General features: G+C 49.0%; 2 protein-coding genes across 4 annotated transcripts in view; one reads left to right on the top strand and one right to left on the bottom strand.

Moving 5' to 3' along the window:
* igsf21b (immunoglobin superfamily, member 21b) overlaps positions 1 to 5626 on the top strand; it is an 8966-nt gene extending 3340 nt beyond the window's left edge. The window contains exons 3-10 of the mRNA XM_084479402.1: positions 183 to 310; positions 720 to 838; positions 2534 to 2649; positions 3129 to 3762; positions 4048 to 4145; positions 4824 to 5016; positions 5346 to 5384; positions 5505 to 5626. Coding sequence (XP_084335528.1) covers positions 183 to 310; positions 720 to 838; positions 2534 to 2649; positions 3129 to 3762; positions 4048 to 4145; positions 4824 to 5016; positions 5346 to 5384; positions 5505 to 5596 — 1419 coding nt within the window. The 3' untranslated portion in view covers positions 5597 to 5626. The remainder of the gene's footprint in view (positions 1 to 182; positions 311 to 719; positions 839 to 2533; positions 2650 to 3128; positions 3763 to 4047; positions 4146 to 4823; positions 5017 to 5345; positions 5385 to 5504) is intronic.
* A 1580-nt stretch (positions 5627 to 7206) lies between these two features.
* The window catches only part of vps13d (vacuolar protein sorting 13 homolog D), a 50933-nt gene continuing 36204 nt past the window's right edge, over positions 7207 to 21935 (bottom strand). For all 3 annotated transcript variants that reach the window (XM_084480152.1, XM_084480153.1, XM_084480154.1), the window contains 18 exons: positions 21502 to 21625; positions 20645 to 20886; positions 19943 to 20042; positions 19346 to 19503; positions 18910 to 19018; positions 18306 to 18476; positions 17577 to 17690; positions 16502 to 16651; positions 15867 to 16016; positions 15519 to 15615; positions 15016 to 15164; positions 14232 to 14366; positions 13054 to 13221; positions 11626 to 11758; positions 9974 to 10169; positions 9088 to 9219; positions 8503 to 8743; positions 7207 to 8191 (listed from right to left, as the gene is read on the bottom strand). In XM_084480152.1, coding sequence (XP_084336278.1) covers positions 8060 to 8191; positions 8503 to 8743; positions 9088 to 9219; positions 9974 to 10169; positions 11626 to 11758; positions 13054 to 13221; positions 14232 to 14366; positions 15016 to 15164; positions 15519 to 15615; positions 15867 to 16016; positions 16502 to 16651; positions 17577 to 17690; positions 18306 to 18476; positions 18910 to 19018; positions 19346 to 19503; positions 19943 to 20042; positions 20645 to 20886; positions 21502 to 21625 — 2701 coding nt within the window. In that variant the 3' untranslated portion in view covers positions 7207 to 8059. The remainder of the gene's footprint in view (positions 8192 to 8502; positions 8744 to 9087; positions 9220 to 9973; positions 10170 to 11625; positions 11759 to 13053; positions 13222 to 14231; positions 14367 to 15015; positions 15165 to 15518; positions 15616 to 15866; positions 16017 to 16501; positions 16652 to 17576; positions 17691 to 18305; positions 18477 to 18909; positions 19019 to 19345; positions 19504 to 19942; positions 20043 to 20644; positions 20887 to 21501; positions 21626 to 21935) is intronic.

Raw genomic sequence — 21935 nt, 5'->3', positions numbered from 1 at the left:
ACCCCCTGGGTCCGGATCCCCGATGAAAAGACCCCCTGAACCAAGACCCTAAAGCCCACTGCTAACCTAACAAACCCCGGTTTTCTTTAGTCCCTATGAGCTCCAGCCCCTCAGCTGGTACCACACCAGCGTTGCTCAGCGTTTCCTTCAGATGACGAGGGCTGTGGTCCTGTGTGTCCCAGTCCAAGCTAGGCGGTGACGGGAGCGGCAAGCAGAAGATCTTCACCTACGACGCCATGTACAACCGGAGCTTCTCCAACATGGAGGCCAGCCCCCGGCGAGAGGAGCTGGTCTACCAGTCCACCGTCCGGTAAGACGGGCTGTGGGGGGGGGGGGGGGGGGGGTCGTCCGGTCTGGACGTGGTGGTGTTTTTTATGTGCTCTTATATTGGGTCCTTTGAGTTAAGTGTATCGGTTGACCTTTACCTCCCTATTCAGTATCGTAAACACATTTATTTTAATACACACTTGATTGACATGAGAAGATTGATTACTATTACTATTGATTATAAAGTATGCAGGGATATATATATATATATATATACTACCAACCTCAATATAAAAACGTAATGAAACTCTAAGTGTTTAAATATTTCGATTGAACCGAGCTGTTTAGAAACCGGTCGGTGCATACTTTCAACTCACCGGGTGTTGTTTTTTTCTTCGTGTCCCGGTGTTGTCACGGCGATGTCACGCCGACGTCACGGCGACCGTCCGCAGGCTCCCGGAGGTGCAGATGGGGGACGACGGCGTGTACGAGTGCCACGTGGGCGTGTACGAGAAGGCGTCCCGCAGCGAGCTGGTGCTGGCCTCCAGCAGTGTGCTGCTCACCGTCATCGGTAGGAGACACACACACACACACGCTCACACGGGGCTCGCGTTACAACAACGACCATTCATTACACAGGGGCCACTCCTGTCTGTCTAGAATCATCCACGAGGTGACATGTGACGTGTATGCACCCTTCCCCAACCCGATTGTTGTTGTTTGTTGTTGTTGTTGTTATGGTTGTCGTTGTCGTTGTTTGTGTTGTTGTTATTGTTGTGGATTCTGTAAATGGTGTCACTAATGGTGTGGTTTCGTGTATTGCGTCTTTCTTGTTTATGAAAATGCTAAGAAAAAGGAAAAAGTTATAGATGGTAAAAAATAAATAGGACTCAAGAATTCAAGGATATGCGAGAATGGAAGAAGGTAGGAGGGAGACCGCCCTATTGAGGGCTGATGCTGATGGTGATGGGACTGGCACCTCTTTGTACGGTGGAGGTGGGTTCGCACAAAGGTAGCGCTTGAAATACACAGAGAAGAGAAGGAAGCAGGCGCACGCGATTTCCAAAGCATTCAGGATGAACTCCTCGTAAACCAGAGCGACTCTCTTAATGGTGTCTCCTGGAGAGGTTTGGTGGGTCTTATTAGGTGCAGAGGGAATCTCTTGAAGGGAAAGTAGTCTTTGTGCCTGAACCTTCACTATATCTTCATGTGACACCTAGATAGATATGGAGAAAAATGCAAATATATTTGGTAGACGCTTTCATCCAAATACTCTCTTAGTGGTGGTGGGTGGTCTTAGTGGGAATCAAGCCTCTAACCCTGACAGTGTCAATGCCACGCTCTGCCAGTGGAGCTACACAGGACCACTTGTGTGGGCAGGACTACCAATAAAAGTGGCCCTCTTTATTTGTTATAATTGCCAAATTTTGCGATAAAAGAGACCTGAACAGCAAGGTAAAAATAATGAAATCGTTATATTCTCAAATGTGCAGCATAGTACGTTTCTGCTTATTCGTTCCTTTAGCGTTTGTATGGCGGATTGCCGTCCCAGCCCTGAAGCCGTCCCCCATCCCATCATGCACCTGGGATGGAGGGCGAGATGATGATGATGATGATGATGGACATCATTCCCTTAATATTAGAAAAATAAAAACTAAGGATTAGGAAGGCTTAAAGCTGCAGTAATCTACCTTTTTTCACTTTGACAAATCGGCTTATAACTTTGAGGGAAAGGTGTCATCGTGCCATGCTGTCCCATGCCCAGTTTTCTAATCATCATGTTAAATATTGTCTGGTATTTTGCCTTCATCTTCAGTATTGCTACTTTATATTTGTTGTACAATTACTTTACAATTATAAATCAATTCAAGCAGAAAGTAGCAAAAAGTAGTACTTAATACTGCCCTCTAGGGCTCAGAAAGAAAATAATGCATCTTTACTTATCAAGGCAAATTATGTTGGTCTTGAAAAGCAATGTAAAGAAAAAGTTGTAAAGATCTTGTTAGATTTAGGTTAGGCTATAAAACAAAAGCTTGTATATCCAAGTTACTATTCCGAGTGCATCAGAAAAGGTTTAAAATACAAGTGGATCGCAAAAACTGTAAAGGTAGGGAACTCCAAATTCCCATGAGTCTGTGTTCATTTACTCATTCCCTTAGCCTACCACATTAGTGCAGTAGGCTTTGCATTTTACGTGTACATAGTAGACACATGTATGTCTATGCGGGTGTCTCTAGATTGGTAACCATGTATTTCTTTCCTCCAGTGCCTCCCAGGTCCATCTGGGTGCTGGCAGCGAACACCCCGGCCCCCTTCAGCCGCTATGAGGCCCAGAACTTCACTCTAGTCTGCATCGTCTCGGGAGGAAAGCCCGCTCCTGTGGTGAGATGACCAAATTATATTTTTTTTAGCTCAGGACTAATGATACAAAAATATGGTCGCCTGAACACACTTGGTCAGGGACAAAAGAAGATGTGAAAGTGGTTGCTTGCTGTAAGACAGGTGGAATCGTAATCTCTTAACCCTCTTTCTGATTAAGGGAGTTTTTTCTTGCCCTTTTGGGGGCTTGGGTCAAGGGGGTGTCATGAATATTTGGCCTGTTAAGCCCTTTGAGACTGTAATGGTGATTAAGGGCGATACAAATAAAATTGAATTGAATTGAATAATATCTGATATTCTCTTGTGCATGCCCAATAAGTTCAGGAGCCTCAGTTATACTTGTTTCTCAAAGTTCATTGGTAAATTTGGTTTTCTTTGAATTCCCACCAGCGTCACAAGGGGTCACTTGCCTCCACATTGCGCCTCCATCAGCGTGCCGTTGACTCCAGATGAAACCTGAAGCTCTCCGTCCTCTCCTCTAGGTGTACTTCAAACGGGACGGGGAGCCCATTCAGGTGGTGGCCTCCACCTCCTCCACCGCCTCCACCACCGCCTCCACCACCACCGCCGCCGCCTCGCCGGAGAAGAGCAAGGCCCAGAGCAGGAGAAATCCCCAACAAAGAGGGGGCCCCACCATGCCCAGAACGGGGCCCCTGGGCTCCAAACAGCAGCTCCCGGGCCCCGACCTGGACGACACCAAGCTCCAGCGGCACCTCTCCCCTCCCGCGGAACGGAACCGGAAGCAGGCCAGCAGGCAGGGCCGGGACGGGCCCCCCCCCACCGGCGGCGGCGGCGCGGCCCCACGGGGGGGAGAAGAACTGCAACGCTCCGAGCCCAGGACCGAGACCACCGCCGCCGCCGCCGTCGTCGTCGTCGCGACGACCACCGAGACCATCCCGGAGACGGTGGTGAGCCGGGAGTTCCCGCGCTGGGTGCAGAGCAGCGACCCGCTGTACCACTTTGAGCAGCGGCGGCAGGCGGCGGCCGGCGGCGCCATGGAGGTGCGGGCCCTGCTCACCTGGAGCCTCAACCCCCAGCTGGACAACGAGGCGCTGTTCAGCTGCGAGGTCAAGCACCCAGCGCTGTCCATGCCCATGCAGGCCGAGGTCACGCTGGGTGAGACGCTTGCGACGGCTGTGCGCGGCCAGTCCGCTAATTTCTCGCTAGCTGTCACCCAACTGTCGTAAAACTTTCGCCAACCGTCGCAAACCGTCGCCAACCAGTTAGATAAAACAGCCGCTCATATGTAATTTCTTATCAGCCGACCAATCACGATCTAGGGCAGAGTATCCAGAGTAGATGCTGTACACGAAAAGGCTAACCTCAAATGCTGCATTGGATTGCATTGGACGTGCCTTTGGTTTTGACTCATGTTGTTCTGCTCTCCTGCTGGTTCCTCAGCGGCCCCCCGGGGCCCCAAGCTGATCACGATCCCCAGCAGGGCCCAGGTGGGAGACACGGTCCGCATCGCGGTCCAGGGCTTCCAGCTGGGGTCTCCGGTGAGCTGAACATCTGGAGTGAACTCTGCACACGCTTCATAACACTGAGATCTTCAGTGATCCGATCCTAACAACCGCTCCGCTCAAGAGGACAGGAGAGCGAGAACGGGATTGATTTAAAGCATAGATGTATTCACATAAAGTTATGCTAAAGTTATGCTAAAGTTAAGCTAAAGTTAAGCTAAGGCAATACAAATGTGGGAATATCAGGCAAATGTACAAAGTAAGTACTTTTGACTTTTTCTTTATGCAAGTAATTTAAAGGAAAATAAATTCAATGTGGATTTAATAATAGAGATAGCTAAGCTGTAGAGTGAAGACCCTGAGCAGGGCCCCATAGCGACCTCACCAGTCTACTCACTGGTTATCTCCCATACCAACCTCACCAGTCCCTCACTGGTTATCTCCCATACCAACCTCACCAGTCCCTCACTGGTTATCTCCCATACCAACCTCACCAGTCCCTCACTGGTTATCTCCCATACCAACCTCACCAGTCCCTCACTGGTTATCTCCCCATACCAACCTCACCAGTCCCCTCACTGGTTATCTCCCCATACCAACCTCACCAGTCCCTCACTGGTTATCTCCCCATACCAACCTCACCAGTCCCCTCACTGGTTATCTCCCCATACCGACCTCACCAGTCCCCTCACTGGTCTCCTCCCTGGTCCTCAGAACGAGGTGTTCCCCGAGCCGCTGTTCACCTGGACCCGGGTGGGCGGGACCCTGCTGGACGGGCGGCTGGAGCACCGCGGCCGCGAGCTGGTTCTGGATCGCATCCCCGCCGAGCTCAACGGCTCCATGTTCCGCTGCACGGCCCAGAACGCCCTGGGCTCCACCGACACACACACCCGCCTCATCGTGTTCGGTGAGCCCACTTTTCAAGGGCATCTGTGTTTTGTTTTGTTTGGTTTTACTGCTTTAAAAAAAAAATCCATCCACTAGTGACATCACAATTTGTTACTGTCGCTAATGGTCGCTAACTGTCGCTAGCAATGGCTAGCAATGGCTAACTGTAAAACAGCCGAATGGCTTTTTTACTGTTGACCGAGAAGTTAGCAATTGACTGTTTAATTGTTAGTGAAGCGTTTTGCCGGAGTGACATCACAATTTTTACCGATTTTTTTGTTGTATAATGTTTTGTGTCGTCTGTGTCTGTTCGATTGTTGATTATTGTTCTTGTTTTTTTTTTTACAGAGAACCCCAGGTTGAAGAAAGGAAAAAAGCTTCTCATCGGTAAATATATATATATTACAAATGTTGTTTTTTTAAAACCATTATCACTCCAGGCACAATGTGTGTTTAATTTAAACCGCCCCCCATAAGCATGAGTCATCGTAATTTCCTGTTTTTCAGACACGAACAAAGCGCACGGTCGCCGTTCTCCAGACATGACCTCGATCTGCCTCCTAACCCTGCTGCTGATGCTCACAGACCACCTCACGTGACCTTCAGGATGCACGTGATAGTGTGTGTGTGTGTGTGTGTGTGTGTGTGTGTGTGTGTGTGTGTGTGTGTGTGTGTGTGTGTGTGTGTGTGTGTGTGTGTGTGTGTGTGTGGACCCCTTATGGTGGCTAACACAGCCATATGCCCTCTTCCTTGGGGGCAGAGATGTGAAGATGTGGAGGACTGATTGGCCCTCATTAGAGGGAGCCTCCTTCTGATACTGACGGAGGAGGCGGTGTTGGGGACGTTTAACTGCAAATCCACCACGGCTTCTTTCTCTTTAAATTATGAATGAACAGGGAACATGCAAAGATTCGATTCATTTGATGAATACAAACTCTGTTCTAGGCAGAGTAGTTGGAGCAGTTTTGAGATCTATTGGCGTTTTGATTGGTGTGTAAAATGCTGCATTAATATAATGTACAACATGAAAAAACTGTTGGTACGAGACACATTTACCCTGAGCCTTTGCAGCTGAGGTAACTAGGATTATTAATGTGACTGCAACACTGATCCTGATTAATATGATCATTTTCATGATTTAAGTTTTGCTTCTTGGTTTTGAAGCAGAACCATATCTTTTTTTTAAACCCTGAACATTAAAAAACAATTACAAATCCGAACTGTAAAAACCAGAAATATCCTGGCAACCACTTAATTTCCTAGCAACCACTTAGCAACCAAAGCTTTTTGATTGGTCAAATGTTTCAGTACTAAAATTAGATCTGGTTTTCAACGCAATCAGAGCTCCAGAAGAGAAGTTTCTTCGATTTACTGGACTAATATTCCCAGGATTATTCATGTCACTGTACTATCTGTAGTTTACATTCATGTTGAACCTTTACAACAAAAAGTAATAAATACTATCATTCAGTCTCATGTCTTTCTGTAGGTGTTAAGTGACACACACGCACACAAACTACCACTACTACTATCACAAACATACACACACACACGCAAACATCCACTCAGAAACACACACACGCAAACATCCACTCATAAACACACACACATACACAAACATCCACTCATAAACACACACACAAACATCTACTCATAAACACACACATACAAACATCTACTCATAAACACACGCACAAACATCCACTCATAAACACACACACATACACAAACATCCACTCATGAACACACAAACACAAACATCTACTCATAAACACACACACACACACACACACACACACACATCCACTCATAAACACACACACACAAACACAACCATCCGCCCATAAACCCAGGCCAGGAGAGAGGTGCGGCTGTGGATCTTTATTATAAGTAGCAGTGGATTGATCACTTATTGTTGGGAAACACAAATAAAACTGCGTCCTGCTAAACCTTCACATCTGACCAGAGTGGAAACTGTACTTCAATAGACGACGAAATAACTCAACCCGATGTAAGTAAAGATGTGCTCGGTGGGCGACGTTGACACAAAGCCTGCTCGCCCCTCACTTGATACCGGGACACTTAAGTAAAAACCTAAGTGTAAGAAATAAAAATAAAGTGACAGGTCCATGATTGTTAAAAGGAAACAGGGGGAGGGGGGAGGTGGGGGGGGGGGGGGTAGCAGTGACCCCCCCCCCCCCTCCCCCTCCACAACATCAGTGCATAATCTTGATCATCGCCGCTCGGACAGGAAGCGTTTCGTTAATACACAAAATATATATTTCTGAAGGCCATTAGTTACATCACACCAGTGTATTTAGTCTTAAATAGTCCCCCCTTGGCGGGGGGATATGTACAAAGAGTTGTGTCGTGAGTGTGTAGCGTTATCTACATAGGATGTCTATACAGAGTGTACATTATCAGCATCATATAAACATGGTCGTACAAGTTAAATTAATCTCAATCGATTTCTGCCTTTTTTTTTTTTTTCTTTTTAGGAATACACAAACAAACAGTGCAGTTCAGGACATCTTTCACCCTAGTCACGCTCGGCTTAACTAAGTCGAGTCTTGGTTTAAGGTTAGTTAAACTCACCAAACGTCTCTCTCTCTCTCGCTACACAGTAAAGCTTTTGGTTTTCACATTCGCCCCCCCCTACCCGTCTTCTGTTCCCTTATAGTGAGCAACACACCCTGCTCTCACACACACACACACACACACACACACACACACACACACACACACACACACACACACACACACACACACACACACACACACACACACACACACACACACACACACACACACACACACTACAAAAGTGTTAAGCCTTCAAGGAATAACAGAAGGCCGATACCTCTTAAACAGGTAAACAAGAGAAAAAAAAAAAACTATGTTGACGGTTTCCTCCTGGCTGGCGGCCCCCCCCCCTCCTGTAGTGTGAATAGTGTCAGCTCAATCCACCTCTCGTCGGTCCTTTCTTAAGAGTCACCCTCCGTCACGGTTTCCATGGTCACCATCGCCACGGTCACCATCGCCAGTCTCGCCCTCCTCCTCCATCAGGGGTCGAGCAGCAGGCTGTCGTGGAGGTCGCTGGCCGGCAGCATGAGCTGCTGCTCGTAGTACAGGCTCTTGGCGTAGTTCACCTCCTGGGAGATCTTCACCGCCAGGCTCTCGTTCTTGATGTGCACCTGGGGCGGAGACAGGGCGGAGGCTCCGTGACGACATAGCCCCTCTGTAGCTCTGACTGCAGAACCCACACAACTCGCTATGGGGGCCGGGTGGTCTGTGCCAGGAGGCCTTAGTGCGACAGTTCACAAGCCTACTTCTATTTGTTTATTTATCGAAAATATGTCTAATATATATTCATACATCAAAATACTTCATCCATAAATACCCGTCGCTTATAGGTCAGCCGTCTCCTGCGGGCACCACATGCACACGTTTGGGGTACGAGGGAGGATTTGTTTTTTTTGGGGGGGGGGAGGCGGGAAGGTCCTACCATGGGCCTCTGCTGGGAGGGTCCGGGGATGGCCACGCCGCTGCTGGTGCTGTCGGCCTTCTTGGTGAGCTGCACGTACACCTTGCCGTGGTCGCGGGACACCAGGCAGTGGTAGAGGTCGTCGTACTTCACCTCCAGGAAGATGGCCTCGCGGTCCACGTAGTCGCCGGGCTTCAGGAAGTACACCACCTTGGAGGAGATGAGCACGCAGTACGTGTCCATGGGCTCCACCGCCACGAAGCTGCAGGGGTGGAGGTGGGGGTGGGGGTGGTTGGGTCGGGCGGGGAGGGGGGGGGGGGGGGGGGTGAAGGCAGAGACAAACACAGATTTCAGTTCATACATTCGTAGCACACTATTTTTGTTTAATTTTATGGAAACATTTTCATTGATTGACAGATTTTGCTGTGGATTGTTGCCATGGGGAGATGGATGGTTAGGCTGTTGCTACTGGTAACGCTCCAATGTGAGGGGTTAAGGTGTGGTCGCGCAGAGGAGGAGCAGGAGCAAGAGGAGGAGGAGGTAAGGAAGAGGAAGAGGAGGAGGAAGAGGAGCAGGAAGAGGAGCAGGAGGAGGAGGAGGACTCACAACTCCTGCAGGATGTTGTCGGTGAGGTGGAAGAGCTGCTCCTGGCCGTTGGCCTGCGTGGCCGAGTAGCGCGGCAGCAGGCCCTGGGGCCCCTTACAGCAGCGGGGCTTCCTCACGCGCTGCACGCCCAGCCTGGGGGCCCGCACAACAACAACCACAGAATTAAAGAACACAAACACGCGGGACGGGACGACAGTCGGTCCGAGAGACACGCCAAAGGGTTTTGTTGCGTCCTTTTCATTAAGACATGAAAAAAACGGTCCTTCTACTGTGAAGGAAAGCAAAACGTAACACGTGTGGCAGAGTGGTGTGGTGGCTAGGGTTCTCAGCCGAAAGGTTCTGGGTTTTGATTCCCCGTTGCCCACAGCCTAAGCCGTTGGCATCCTTGAGCACTACGCCTGAGCCCCTTCGCTGCTCCTTAATGACATGGACCCGACCTGAGTAGACGTTATGTTTACACGCCATATGATGGTCTAATCTAGTGGATCATGCAGATGGAGGGGGTGATTAGACGTTATGCTTACATGCCATATGATGGTCTACTCTAGTGGATGATGAGGACTAGAGGGGGTGATTAAACACGGTTTACATGTCAACAACCAGCACCGGCCACGGCACTGAGAAGCAGCGTATGGTATTATGATATCGCCGGACCGACCATCCATAGACCCTCTGTATAGATTATTTATTTTTATTTGTGTTGTTGTACTTCTTGTTGTGCTGTCTTGCTCCGTGTGTGGTCTCGTGAATCTCCAAAGCGACCTGTGAGAAAGGCGCTATATAAAATAAAGGTATTATTATTATCATCCCTCTGAAGCAGGGGGGAATGGAGGACGCGTGTTTGGGTTATCTGAACCGCGCCCCCCCACGCTCCTCTGAGCCCTACCTGTGGTTGCTGAGGCTGGCCATGTCCCGGACCGTCTGGGCCGTCTCTGAGGCAAAGTCCAGCGCCCCGGCAACCGGCTTGGTCACCGTGCCGACCAGGCCCTTCCCCAGGCCCGAGAAGAAGCCGCTCACCCCCCCCTCCGTCTTCACCCCCTCCACCGTGGACGTGATGATGCTGGTCATCCCCCCGATGATGCCTGGTGGGGAGGGGAGGGAGAGGGGGAGGGAGAGGGAGAGAGAGAACAGAGACAGAGACAGAGAGACAGAGAGACAGAGAGAGAGAGAGAGTGAGAGAGAACAGCGACACAGACAGAGAGACAGAGACAGAGACAGAGACAGAGAGAGATAGAGAGAGAGAGAGAGAGCGAAAGAGACAGAGACAGAAGAGCGAGTGAGAGCGTGAGAGAGAGAGCGAGAGAGAGAGAGGAGACACAGAGAGGAGAGTTCATAGAGTTCATCGTTTAGAGTTGTATGTTAAGGATACAGTGAAGTACTATAATCAGTAATACAGTTGTTATTGTTCATAGTAGAAGTAGTTTGCTTAAAGTAGCATAGTCTAAATTGTAGTACCCTTCACAAATGACACTATATACAGTAGTATTAAATCATCTATTTGATAGTAAATTGACTTTTAGACTCGATCAGCTCATTCTCTGTGTGCGTCCCCACACAGTATTTAAACTCTGTTTTAGGTTACAGATTCCATGGTGGGGGACGCGGCTATTTCCGTCCGCTGGAATTATTAAATAACTTTAATCCCTGAGGGAGGAGGGGGGGAGGGGGGGGAGATTAGGCGGTCTTCATCTCTCCTAAGTGCGGGGCCCTGAATGGCATTGTGTTTGTTATTAAGAGTGATTAAACCGTGACCGGCGAACGCTAGGCTTGGTATCAGTTATTCTCAATATTATTATTATCAATGAACCTGATGGCAGATAAAGCCGGCAGGCGCCTTACGCCCGTCACATAAGAGTGACGTAACCGGCCTCTAGACCCACAATGCACCTGAAGCTCTGATAGATAGTCATGCAAGCTGGCGGCTGGAGGGGGGGGGGTAGCTTAGTGGCCGCCCCCCCCCCCTAGCTTAGTGCCGCCGCCCCCCCACCCCCCCCCTCAGCCCAAAGGCTCTGGGTTTCATCCCCAAACAATGGATGTGCATTCAGAGCGTCTGCTCGGCGATAAGGTAGTACACAGTAAGTCGCTGTAAATAGAGATTTGCGGGACGCTTGGATTCAAACAGTGGGATTCACAGTGGGATGCTTGGATTTAAAAATTTGCGACGTGTTGGACGCGCGCCCCCGCCCAGTTAGTAGGAGGGGGGGCTTCCAGAAGTCAAACAACATCAATAGCAGAGTTCTGTCCACTCACTGGCTGAGCGACCGTGTGACGCACGCCGGCAGAGCTGGGCCGCCGTGAGGGGGGGGGGGGTTCGGGCAATAGTGAGATTCTTGTGAACAGCGAGAGAGGTTTCATCGCTAACTTTATTGAAATCCCTGTCGATCAGCATCGACTACAGATGAGTCCAGGTATTTGAATCTAAGAGCAAGTTGAAATGTTAGACATTGTGATTTGTGTATGGAGGGGAGGGGGGGAGGGGAGGGGGGGCGGGGGGAGTATAGTATAAGACGGACGGACGTCTTTGGAGGAGAACTCTACCGTGAGCCAAGCCGTGGATTCCCGCCACCAGGTGTTCACCGCTGGTGGCGCCGTGGTAACGGATGTACTCCCGCTCGCTCTGGTGACGGTTGTCCATGGTCTTACCCAGGCCATCGGACAGGGTCCCGGCAAACTGAGAGAGGGGCGGGAGAGAGCGAGAGCGAGAGAGAGAGAGCAGGGTGAGAGAGAGAGGGGTGAGGGATAATTGAGAGAGTGAGAGAGAGAGAGAGAGAGAGAGACAGAGACAGAGAGAGAGGGAGAGAGCATGAAATAGAGCAAGAGAGAGAGGATAATTGGAGACATCCAAAGGGTTTTTTTTTGCATCGGATGGTTTTCTTGGTCTGACCAATGCAATTCAAATCTGAAGTCTAAAATCCTCTTCTGGAAGCTTCTTCCACTCGCGCAAATTGCTTTTCCTCGGCAGCACATCTCTGTGACACACACGACACCAGGCACAACTCTGCCCCTTGAAGGCTGCCCCCCCCCCCCAGGAGTTGTGCCTTACCCCAGTAGGACTGCTGGATCCCAGATCAAACCAACGTTCATCTGAATCCTATAAATAAATGATCAATCAAACAATACGCGACATTTCACTACCAAGTCTCTCTCATGTAGCTTCAGAACATACTCAACAGGGGGCAGGATGGTGTGGCGTAGCGGCTAGGGGGTTCGACTCCCAGCAAAAACGTTACCCCGGGTTCGATCCCCACACGTCCGTAGCCTAACATGTGGTAGATCTAGAACCTTAAGGAAGGACTCCCCCCCCCCCCCGCCTCCTAGACCTCCATCTGGAATCCCTATACTAACCATTAGGAGCCCATTTGGGGTTGTTTTAGCTCAGGAGGTAGAGCGGGTTGGCTGGTAACCGGAAGGTTGCTAGTTCGATCCCTGGCTCTTCCTAGAATGTCAAGGTGTCCACTGAGCGAGACACCTCACCCTAACTGCTCGTGACGAGCTGGCTGTCGCCTTGCATGGCTGACTCGGTCGCCGCCGGTGTGTCAATGTGTGTATGCACATTGAAACGACAAGTCGCTTTGGAAAAAAAAAACGTCTGCATCGCCTGAGCTTTTTCCCTACGGCCGCCAGGCTGCTCAACGAAAGCTAGCTAAATACCCCGCACGGACTGAATGCACTGTTTGCACTTTTTCTGCTATTCATATTATATTACTAACATCATTATCAGTACTACTACTTACAGCACCTACCATTCCCATTGCACTGTTGTCTTGTCATATCATGTCTTGTCCTAAATGTCTTGTCTGTCAACCACATTCATGCATAACTGGCTGTAAAAAAATTCCAATTGTGTTTACACTATATGGCAATAAAGTGCACCTTGAACCTTGAACCTTAAATGCCCTAAATGTCGATCCTGGCTGATCCTGTTTTTCCCTCATGCCATTTTCGGCCAATGGGCAGAGGACTCACCTTAGCGGCGGAGTTGGAGACGCCGTGCGTGACGTTGCGGATGAGCCCGCCCACGTTGCCGTACTTGATGAGCTCCGACATGCCCTCCGTCACGTCGTTCAGCAGCCCCATGGGGTTCCCCAGGAAGTCCACCGAGCCCAGGATCTGGGCCGCCTGGCTGATCAGCTCCTGGTGGGGGGGGGGGGGGGCGAGGTCAGAGGACTCATCCAATGAGGTGGTCTTCTATGTGGTCTCTGATGTCGTTTAGCGTGTAGTAAGTAAGGGATACTGTATAGGACGCTGGTCATTATCGGGAAATAAGCCCCGACAGGGCGAACCGGACCCCGACGCGAGGCGGAGGGGTCTTGCTTTGCCCTGAAGGGGCTTATTTTAGATAATGACCGGCGACGTTCTATATACATTATCCCGCTTATTACTTGCCAAAACGAAAAAAATAACTTCACACAGTGTGTCTGTCTTACAATTACCATTCGTAGTGTTAACCAGCAGAGAAATAGTCTGCGAAAGACGTTGACGTCGCTTAGCAACCGCATCCGCTGGGGGTTGATAAGTTACCAGACTACTTGCTACTACTTGATACGAAAGAGGTGAAAAAAATCCACTTTCCTTGACAGCGGTCATTATATGCTTAGCAACGGTCGAGAAGTCGAGAAGGCCCATGCAAGTGAACGGAGCGTTCCACAGCATTGAGAAGAGCCGTGTATTAACCTCTGTTAATGGTGCTTAGAGCAGGATGGATTTTATATTACATCCATACCTTCTATATAGTCTTTGATGTCGTTTAGTATGTATTCACCTCTGTTAATGGTACTCAGGGTTAGGTATTTTGGATTTTATATGACATATACGGTGGTGGAGGTTTATAGAGAGAAGGTGTAGGTACACCCAGCAAAGCACATGAGCAGCGACAGGGGACAGAGAAAGGTGGGGCAAAATGGACTGCACTGATGGACAGTTTGACTCGACCAATCAGAGAGAACGTGTTTGGCCCCCTGCAATTGAACTGGGAGGTGGACTAAGAGTCAGGCAGCAGAGATGTGTGATGTATTTGGGTACAGAAAGAGATGTAGGTAGAACACAACTTGGTGAACTTGGTGTTTGATGTGATTTGTTGACGTGTTTTGGATTATTTTGGATTTTGTTAGGTGTGTTGTTAGCAGCGGCAGCAGGGGGGCCACCTCTCTGAAGTGCTTGAGGATGTCGTTCAGGATGATGTCCTGGGTCTCGTAGGGGTGCACCCGGGTGAAGGGGTACATGTTGATCACCGCGTCCTCGAAGCGCACCAGCGGGATCCCCAGGGTGCCCTTCAGAGCCTGCAGGGGGGGGGGGGGGGGGACAATGAGAAACCAGCACAGCGCGGCCCGGCCTAAACCTGTTTTTATTAAATCACTTCATATTTCTGGTCGATGTTTCCCTTGTGGTGTACGGCTAGGGCTTGTTGCCACGGCAACGTGACGGCCGACAGCACAATGGCCGTACCCCGACCTTTACAGAGGGCCGTGGAGGGAGCCCAGGGGAGGCCAGATGGCTCCACACATTCTACATCAGTCATTTAGAAGATAGCCACACAATAAAATGCTGTTTGTCTTATCCCCGGAATGTCCTTATCTCGGCTCTTAAAATGTCCAACGCATCACTACGACATTACCATATTTAGATATTTCAATCTGTTATCTTAACAGATTATCTTAAAAAAGTCCAAAAGGGAAATACCAATGACAACGACAAAGTGTGTGTGGGGGTCTCTAGGCAGAGGAAGAGCCTGGTTACCCTGAAGACCGGTACTGCTCTGTGTGTGTGTGTGTGTGTGTGTGTGTGTGTGTGTGTGTGTGTGTGTGTGTGTGTGTGTGTGTGTGTGTGTGTGTGTGTGTGTGTGTGTGTGTGTGTGTGTGCGTGCGTGCGTGCGTGCGTGCGTGCGTGCGTGCGTGCGTGCGTGCGTGCGTGCGTGCGTGCGTGCGTTACCTTGAGGTCCGGGGGCAGCTTGTTGGAGGTGAAGACACTGAGTTTGACCTGAGGGAGGCTGATCTTCAGGTTCTCAAAGTAGTAGCGCTTGGGGTTGGAGAGGTCCTCGCTGGGCCTCTCGTACACGTTCTCGTCCAGCTTCTCCAGCTCTGGGTCAGGACCACGCAGCACAGAGAGACACTTGTCATACTCACTTCCTGTGTGGACCGGCACTGTTGAACTCAGTGCTGTTCACACCGTTTCTCAGAAAACGTTCAGATGGAGAAATTCAAGAATCGTGAAATAAGTTGAATTTGTTAAAAAATATATTGAAATCAAATAATGCAAGCTGTGTCTTGTTTTCAATTACGATAAGCTTGTTTATGTCTTGATAGCAAATGAAACCCTGCATTCAAGAAACAATACACACACAAACACACACACAGACACAGAGACAGACACACACACACACAAACAGATATATACATAGAAACAGACAAAGCTATAATAAGAAAAGTGCGTACCTGCTTCCATTTGTCCATAGCCAAAGAAGCTGATGAGTTTGAGCAGGAGTTTCTCCTCAATGATGACAGTGAAGCGCCGGGCAGTGATCATAAGATGCTGAGGGGGAAACAATTAGAAAACCTTTATTTACATTCTAACGTGGTTACAATCATCGTGAAGGATGCCATGCCATCCTGGGTTCACAGCCGGGACTCAGATACCTCACCAACTAGACTGTTCTACACTATACTCAGTTAACAACTTAACATTTTGAACTTTGTACCTTTTTTTTTTTGTTAAATTCGAATGCAAAATAAACAACGTGAATGTGAATCATCAATCATACATGCTCTGGTCTCCGTGGTTACCTTGAAGAGGTCGGTGAGCATGAGCTCGCTGGGGACCTTGACGGCGTTGACCTGCAGGGTGGGGCTGGTGTCCACGGCGCTGTCCTCGCTGCAGATGGGCGTCACACACAGAGTGACCGGCTGGGTGGTGCCAAGCAGCTGGTTGTCAACCTGACAAAACAAAACACACCGGAAAAAAACGTTGAACGCTTCGGTCAACAGAATAATAACATCGCACGGCTTGGGTCATGTGGTTCAAACAACAGCCAATCACCATGAAACGCTTGGGTCATGTGCTTCGATCAATGGCCAATCACCATGAAAGGCTCGGTTCATGTGCTTCGATCAATGGCCAATCACCATGAAAGGCTTGGGTCATGTGCTTGGGTCGACAGCCAATCACTATTCAAGGCTTGGGTCATGTGCTTGGGTCGACAGCCAATCACCATTCAAGTCTTGGGTCATGTGCTTGGGTCGACAGCCAATCACCATTCAAGTCTTGGGTCATGTGCTTGGGTCGACAGCCAATCACCATTCAAGTCTTGGGTCATGTGCTTGGGTCGACAGCCAATCACCATTCAAGGCATGTGCGTCGGTCGACAGCCAATCCCTATGAGCGGGCTTGGGTCAGGACGACCCCCGCCAGTGCCACTGACCTGTATGGTCTGGATGCTGAGCTCCAGCACCTCGTTGCTGGCCGTGCGGGTGAAGTGGACGTCGATGCCGGCCAGCGTGGTGAACACCAGCTCCTCGGGCAGCTTGTTGATCAGGGACACGCCCAGCCCCTCCTCCAGGTTCACCAGCACCTGGGGGACAGGGGACTTCAGCGTGGCTCGCAGTAGGGGTGGACTGAGATGGATGTTTGGATACCGTGCAGGCCTCGCTGACTCTAGGATTAGGTTCCGGACCACTGAGTGATAATAATGAAAGGAGGTTTTATACGAACTGGACGTGCTGCATGACCACGTTTTTAAATGAAACACCTGGACAGAGGGCAGAGTAGCTATGGGAATAGCTGTTTTGTTTTGAATTATAAGTGCAGAATAGTAGCGAAATGGGGAAAGTACGTGCAATATATTGCTATAAGATGAGAGAGTGGTGCTTATTGTAAAAATGTAAAATTGATCCATGTGTGTTTTTCTATTTTTTTATTTTTCATTTTATTATTATTTTACTTTTTCTTTTTCATTTAACTATTTCTACCTGATATTTATTACCTTTTTTGGCTTAATCTTTATCTTCTTTTTCAAAAATGTAACATCACTAAGGAACAATTGGTAAGATGTCAATTGTCAATTGACTACAATGTTGATTGCAGTGTAATAGTGGTGTATAAAAACTCAATAAAATACTAATTACAAAAAAAAAAAAAGTGCAGAATAGTTCATTCTTAAATTACAAAGTGGGCTGTAAGTCTAACAGAAAGGACAAAGTCAGTCGGCGCGAGTCTCTCTGAAGAGGTCAATCCTCAGAGTTCTCTTGGAGACGGATTCATCCTCTCTCCTTCACGAACAATGCGGGCTGCGACTATGGTTACACGGCAGCTTCTCACTTCCACCTTCTCCGTGTTGATTTGGTAACACCTGGGACCAGAACAGGCCGTCTGGCCCTACTCCTGTCACCCCAGCCCTACTCCTGTCACCCCAGCCCTATTCCTGTCCCTCATTAAGACCTCGCTGCCCAGGGAGCCGCTCCACCCTAACGAGGATCCATAACGCGACCCGAGGTTACCTCCAGCTCCTGCTCCAGCTCCGTCCTCCTGCTCTTCTTCAGCTCCTCCCGGGAGCCCTCTCCCTCCAGGCTGGGGGAGGTGCGCACCATCCGACGCTGGTTGAAGTCACTGATCTGTGGACGGACGGACGGACGGACGTGCAGGGCGAGGTCAGAGGAGACGGTGGACATGGGGTGGGGGGGGGGTCGGGTGTTGACGGCGTGTTTGGAGATGGACAGCGATGCTATACTGGGACCGGTCTCATTAAATCACATCTTCTCCCGTGCCAAGATAAAGTCAGAGAAGTAGTAGAGTTTTTTGACCATTTCAGTGCTTAAGAATGAAAGGGTTCTATTCAATTCAACCTTGCCCATGGCTTTATCAAACGCTGTTGAAGAGGCCTAATACTTTTTTCTAATACTTTGAGTCTGCCTTGTGTATGAAAAGTGCTATATAAATAAAGTTGCCTTGCTTAATACTACAGTACATAAATGTAATATATAGGAATGAATATTTGTTATTTGTAAATGAGAGATTTCAGTGTATGATTTTCTGAAAACATGACTAAGTGAAACAGCTTTGTCAATACGGGGTAATGGTGTATTGATTGATCTATTTTAATTGAAATCTACAAAACATGAAGTGAAAAGGGCTGAATACATTCTGAAGCCGCTGTATATTCCTTCTGTTGTATATTCCTTATATTCCTATCGGTTCCCATTGCTTCCCATCGGTTCCCTCCCTCTCACCTGCAGGACCCTGGTGGGTCCGTCGGGGAGGACTTGGACCGACAGCACCCCAGATCCGGGCCTCATCTTCTGGTTGATGAACTGCTGCTCGGGCCCCGGCGCCATCAGGCCAGAGTCCGGGCCGAGCACCACCACTGCTCCGTCATACAGACCGCCGACACCACCCTGCGCCTGGTGGTGGTGGTGGTGGTGGTGGTGGTGGGTGGAGGAATTTGGAGTGAGGGATGGATGATGAAACACAGGACAACGTGACGGTTGTGATGAGGCAGTCGGTTATTGAGTGGTTAAAGGGATAGTAGATTGAATGACTCACTCTGTGAGTTTGCTGCCATCTACAGGTTATAACAACTTAATTATGGATGGGTTCCATCAAAACAAACTTATAGTTTGACAATAATTAAATCAAAATAATAATGAATACATTTAATAGATATAAACATATATTTTAATTAAAAATATAAAAATAGAATACAAACATTTAACCATTTGTGAAATACTGGTAAAGAATAATTTTCATACTAACTGTATGACTGCAGGACAAGATCATTTAGTAATTTGAGGTCAATGCTGTGACCAGAGTTTACCCCTAGGAGACCTGACTCACCTGCACCACCAGCCGGGGTAAACCGCACGTGAGCATCCCAGAGCTGAAGTACCATGTCTGGGTAGTGCTGCGCCGCGAGTCGGGCCTCCGCAGCATCAACGGCTCGTAGCTACACAGTGGGAGGGGGGCGGTGGGGGGGGGGGGGGTCACAGATATCAGACATGATTTTTTTATGTTTTGTAAACAACAGTTACCTTCTCTCACACACACACACACACACAGTAATAAATGTAATGTAATAAAATAAATAATGTAATAAAAACTGAACTTGTGTGATATCTCTATCTCTATCTTATGCTGTAATTATTTATTTATCGCTATATAATGATCATTAAAGCCCTATCAAATACAGAAGTCTGTATTCAGTTCCCCCACCCAGCATGCATTCAGAACCACAGTTGAACCAAAATGGCCGCACGGTGCTCGTGCCCCCAACCTGTTGTCTGACACGGCGGCCAGGCCCGCGATGTCCAGCACCAGGGAGGAGTCCAGCGGCCGCGGCTGGGCCGGCTTGCTCTGCGGCGGGGAGGAGCCCTCGTGACACAGCATCCCCGTCCCCGTCATCCTCCACAGCTGGGAGCGCTTGCCCGGCTCCTGGTGGGGAGAACGCAGCCAAAGGTCAGAGTGAAGTGGATGGAAAGTTAGCAGTGCACAGGGGCTGCTAAATAGAGAATCGTTAGTGGCAAATGCTGACCCCATTGGACTGCCAAATACAGAACCTAGGTCTAGAAAATATAGAACCTAGTGGCTGGCAAAAACAGAACCTAGGGTCTGCCAAATACAGAACCTAGGTGTAGAAAATACAGAACATTTGGGGCTGCCAAACACAGAACCTAGGGGCTGCCACCTACAGTACATACCCAGGGGCTAACAAATACAGAACCTAGGGATAGACAATGCAGAACCCAGGGGCTGCCAAATAGAGACCCAGGGGCTACTAAATATAGAACCTAGGAGCTGCCAAATACAGAACCCAGGACTGTGGCATGGACTTATCTATCATTGAAGAGTTTTTAGATGACATCCACCATACCTTCTTCTTGAGGATGACCCTCTGAGTCTTGGTCTCCACGTCCAGAACCAGCTCAGAGCAGCTCACCTGGTCCTTCGTACCTGGTCTCTTCCCAGCATCCCTGGAAACACACGCAGAATATCTCCACTTAATTCCCTTCCGAAATGTAGCTTAATATGCCTACTCGCCTCGATACAAAACACCCTAAGAAAGAGTGAAACTAAAGCAATATTACTGAGTATACTTAGGCCAAAACAAATCCTGAGCCGCCAGCAAGCAACACTCCCAAACTATCACGTATCAACTAACACGTTGGTAATCACCGGTCAGTTATCCACATAAACACAACAGAAACAGAAAGATCCTTCCTCGGTGAGGGAAGCTAAATGGCTGGGAGGATCTTACAGAATTAAATCATTATATAAATGGTAAATGGACTGCATTCATATAGTGCTTTTATCCAAAGCGCTTTAGAATATGGCCTGACATTCACTCACTCATGCACACATTCACACACCGACGGCGGAGTCATGGTTAGGTGCCTTGCTAAGGGACACCTCGACACTCGACGCTAGGAGGAGCCGGGGATCGAACTAGCAACCTTGCGGTTACCAGCCAACCCGCTCTACCTCCTGAGCCACTGCCGCCCTACATCTCCATTTCCATCACATGCAAGTCTGCTCGGAAACCCCCACACAGTCCACGACCAGACACTCCACCCACTGCGAAGGCGTGAAGGTGTACGAGGCGGCGATGTAGATGAAGTTCTCGTAGTACAGCTTGTTGTACTCCCGGAAGAAGTTCATGTCGGCCGTGACCTCGGAGGAGCCGGCGCCCTTGGCGATGAGTGCCAGGTAGGGGGGCAGCGTGGGCTCGTCGCAGGCGTAGTCCAGCACGGCACCCGCCTTCACCTCCGTGTGGAGACGCATGTCCACCACGCCGTGCTGCCAGAACTGCACCGGCACCTGAGAGGGCGGGGCAGGGGAGGGGAGGGGAGCGATGGCAGAGCACGGTTTACGTGCGCAACATGGTGGGTTTTGATTGGTTTGTATTGTAGTCCAAGCTGAAGGTTTTCTTAACTCTTGGCAGCGATCCGTTAATGTACGCACTTAATGTATGTCGTACTTAGTTATAGTACTTAATTGTGTAGCATCTTATCCTAGCCATCTCTGTTGTATACGGGGAATGGGTAAACCTAGCGATTGTTAGTGCTTGCAACTTGGTTCTATGAGGTTCTATGAGGTTCTATCCTTACTGTACCGACAGCAATATATTGTTTACCCTTCTTCTGACAAATGTCCTTATTGTAAGTCGCTTTGGATAAAAGAGGCTAAATGCAGGTAAATGTAAATGAAAATGAAGGTAAAAGTAGTTAATAACACGGACATTTTAGAAAAAGGGGACCAAAGAGGATTGCAGAAATGAATAGTACAATTATTATTTTCAAACATTTCTGCGTTATCATCTGCATACTTCAGACTGCCTCTGAGCGTTTAAACCTTGTTAATAACGTACTACCGTAGCACCCTGACGTTATGTTCTATATCTATGGCACGGAGGCGTGCAGCAGCGTTGTGTACCTCTGAGATGTTGTCTATGCGGAACGGCGGTGGCAGCTGCTCCGTGTCGCAGAAGCAGATCTGGTAGGTGGCCCCCTTCAGCGTGATCTCCACGCGCAGGAAGAAACAGTTGCCCAGCGTGTCCCTGCCAAACCAAAGCTTTATTTAAACCCAGCACTCAATGACGAGACGACGACCTGATGGCATGTGATCCGACTGTAGGAATGACCTTGATCAATTAATGGTGAAGGTTAGGATTTCGGTTGAATTGCACTTAGTTAAGGTTTAATCTTGAAAATATAGTTAAATTTGCGTCCTTAAATGATATTGTATTTAAAGAGGGGTAGGGGTACGGGTTAGAGGTTCTCGCTCAAGGTTAACCCTAACTGCGGACATCGGGGAACCATCGGGCTACACAACAGATTCACAATATAAAGCCGGGTCTGTGCATTGTA

Source organism: Micromesistius poutassou (assembly GCF_964030765.1).
Source record: "Micromesistius poutassou genome assembly, chromosome: 15".
Classification (NCBI taxonomy): Eukaryota; Metazoa; Chordata; class Actinopteri; order Gadiformes; family Gadidae; genus Micromesistius; species Micromesistius poutassou.
The sequence above is the reverse complement of the archived record's forward strand: the minus strand, read 5'-3'. Positions and strand labels throughout refer to the sequence as shown.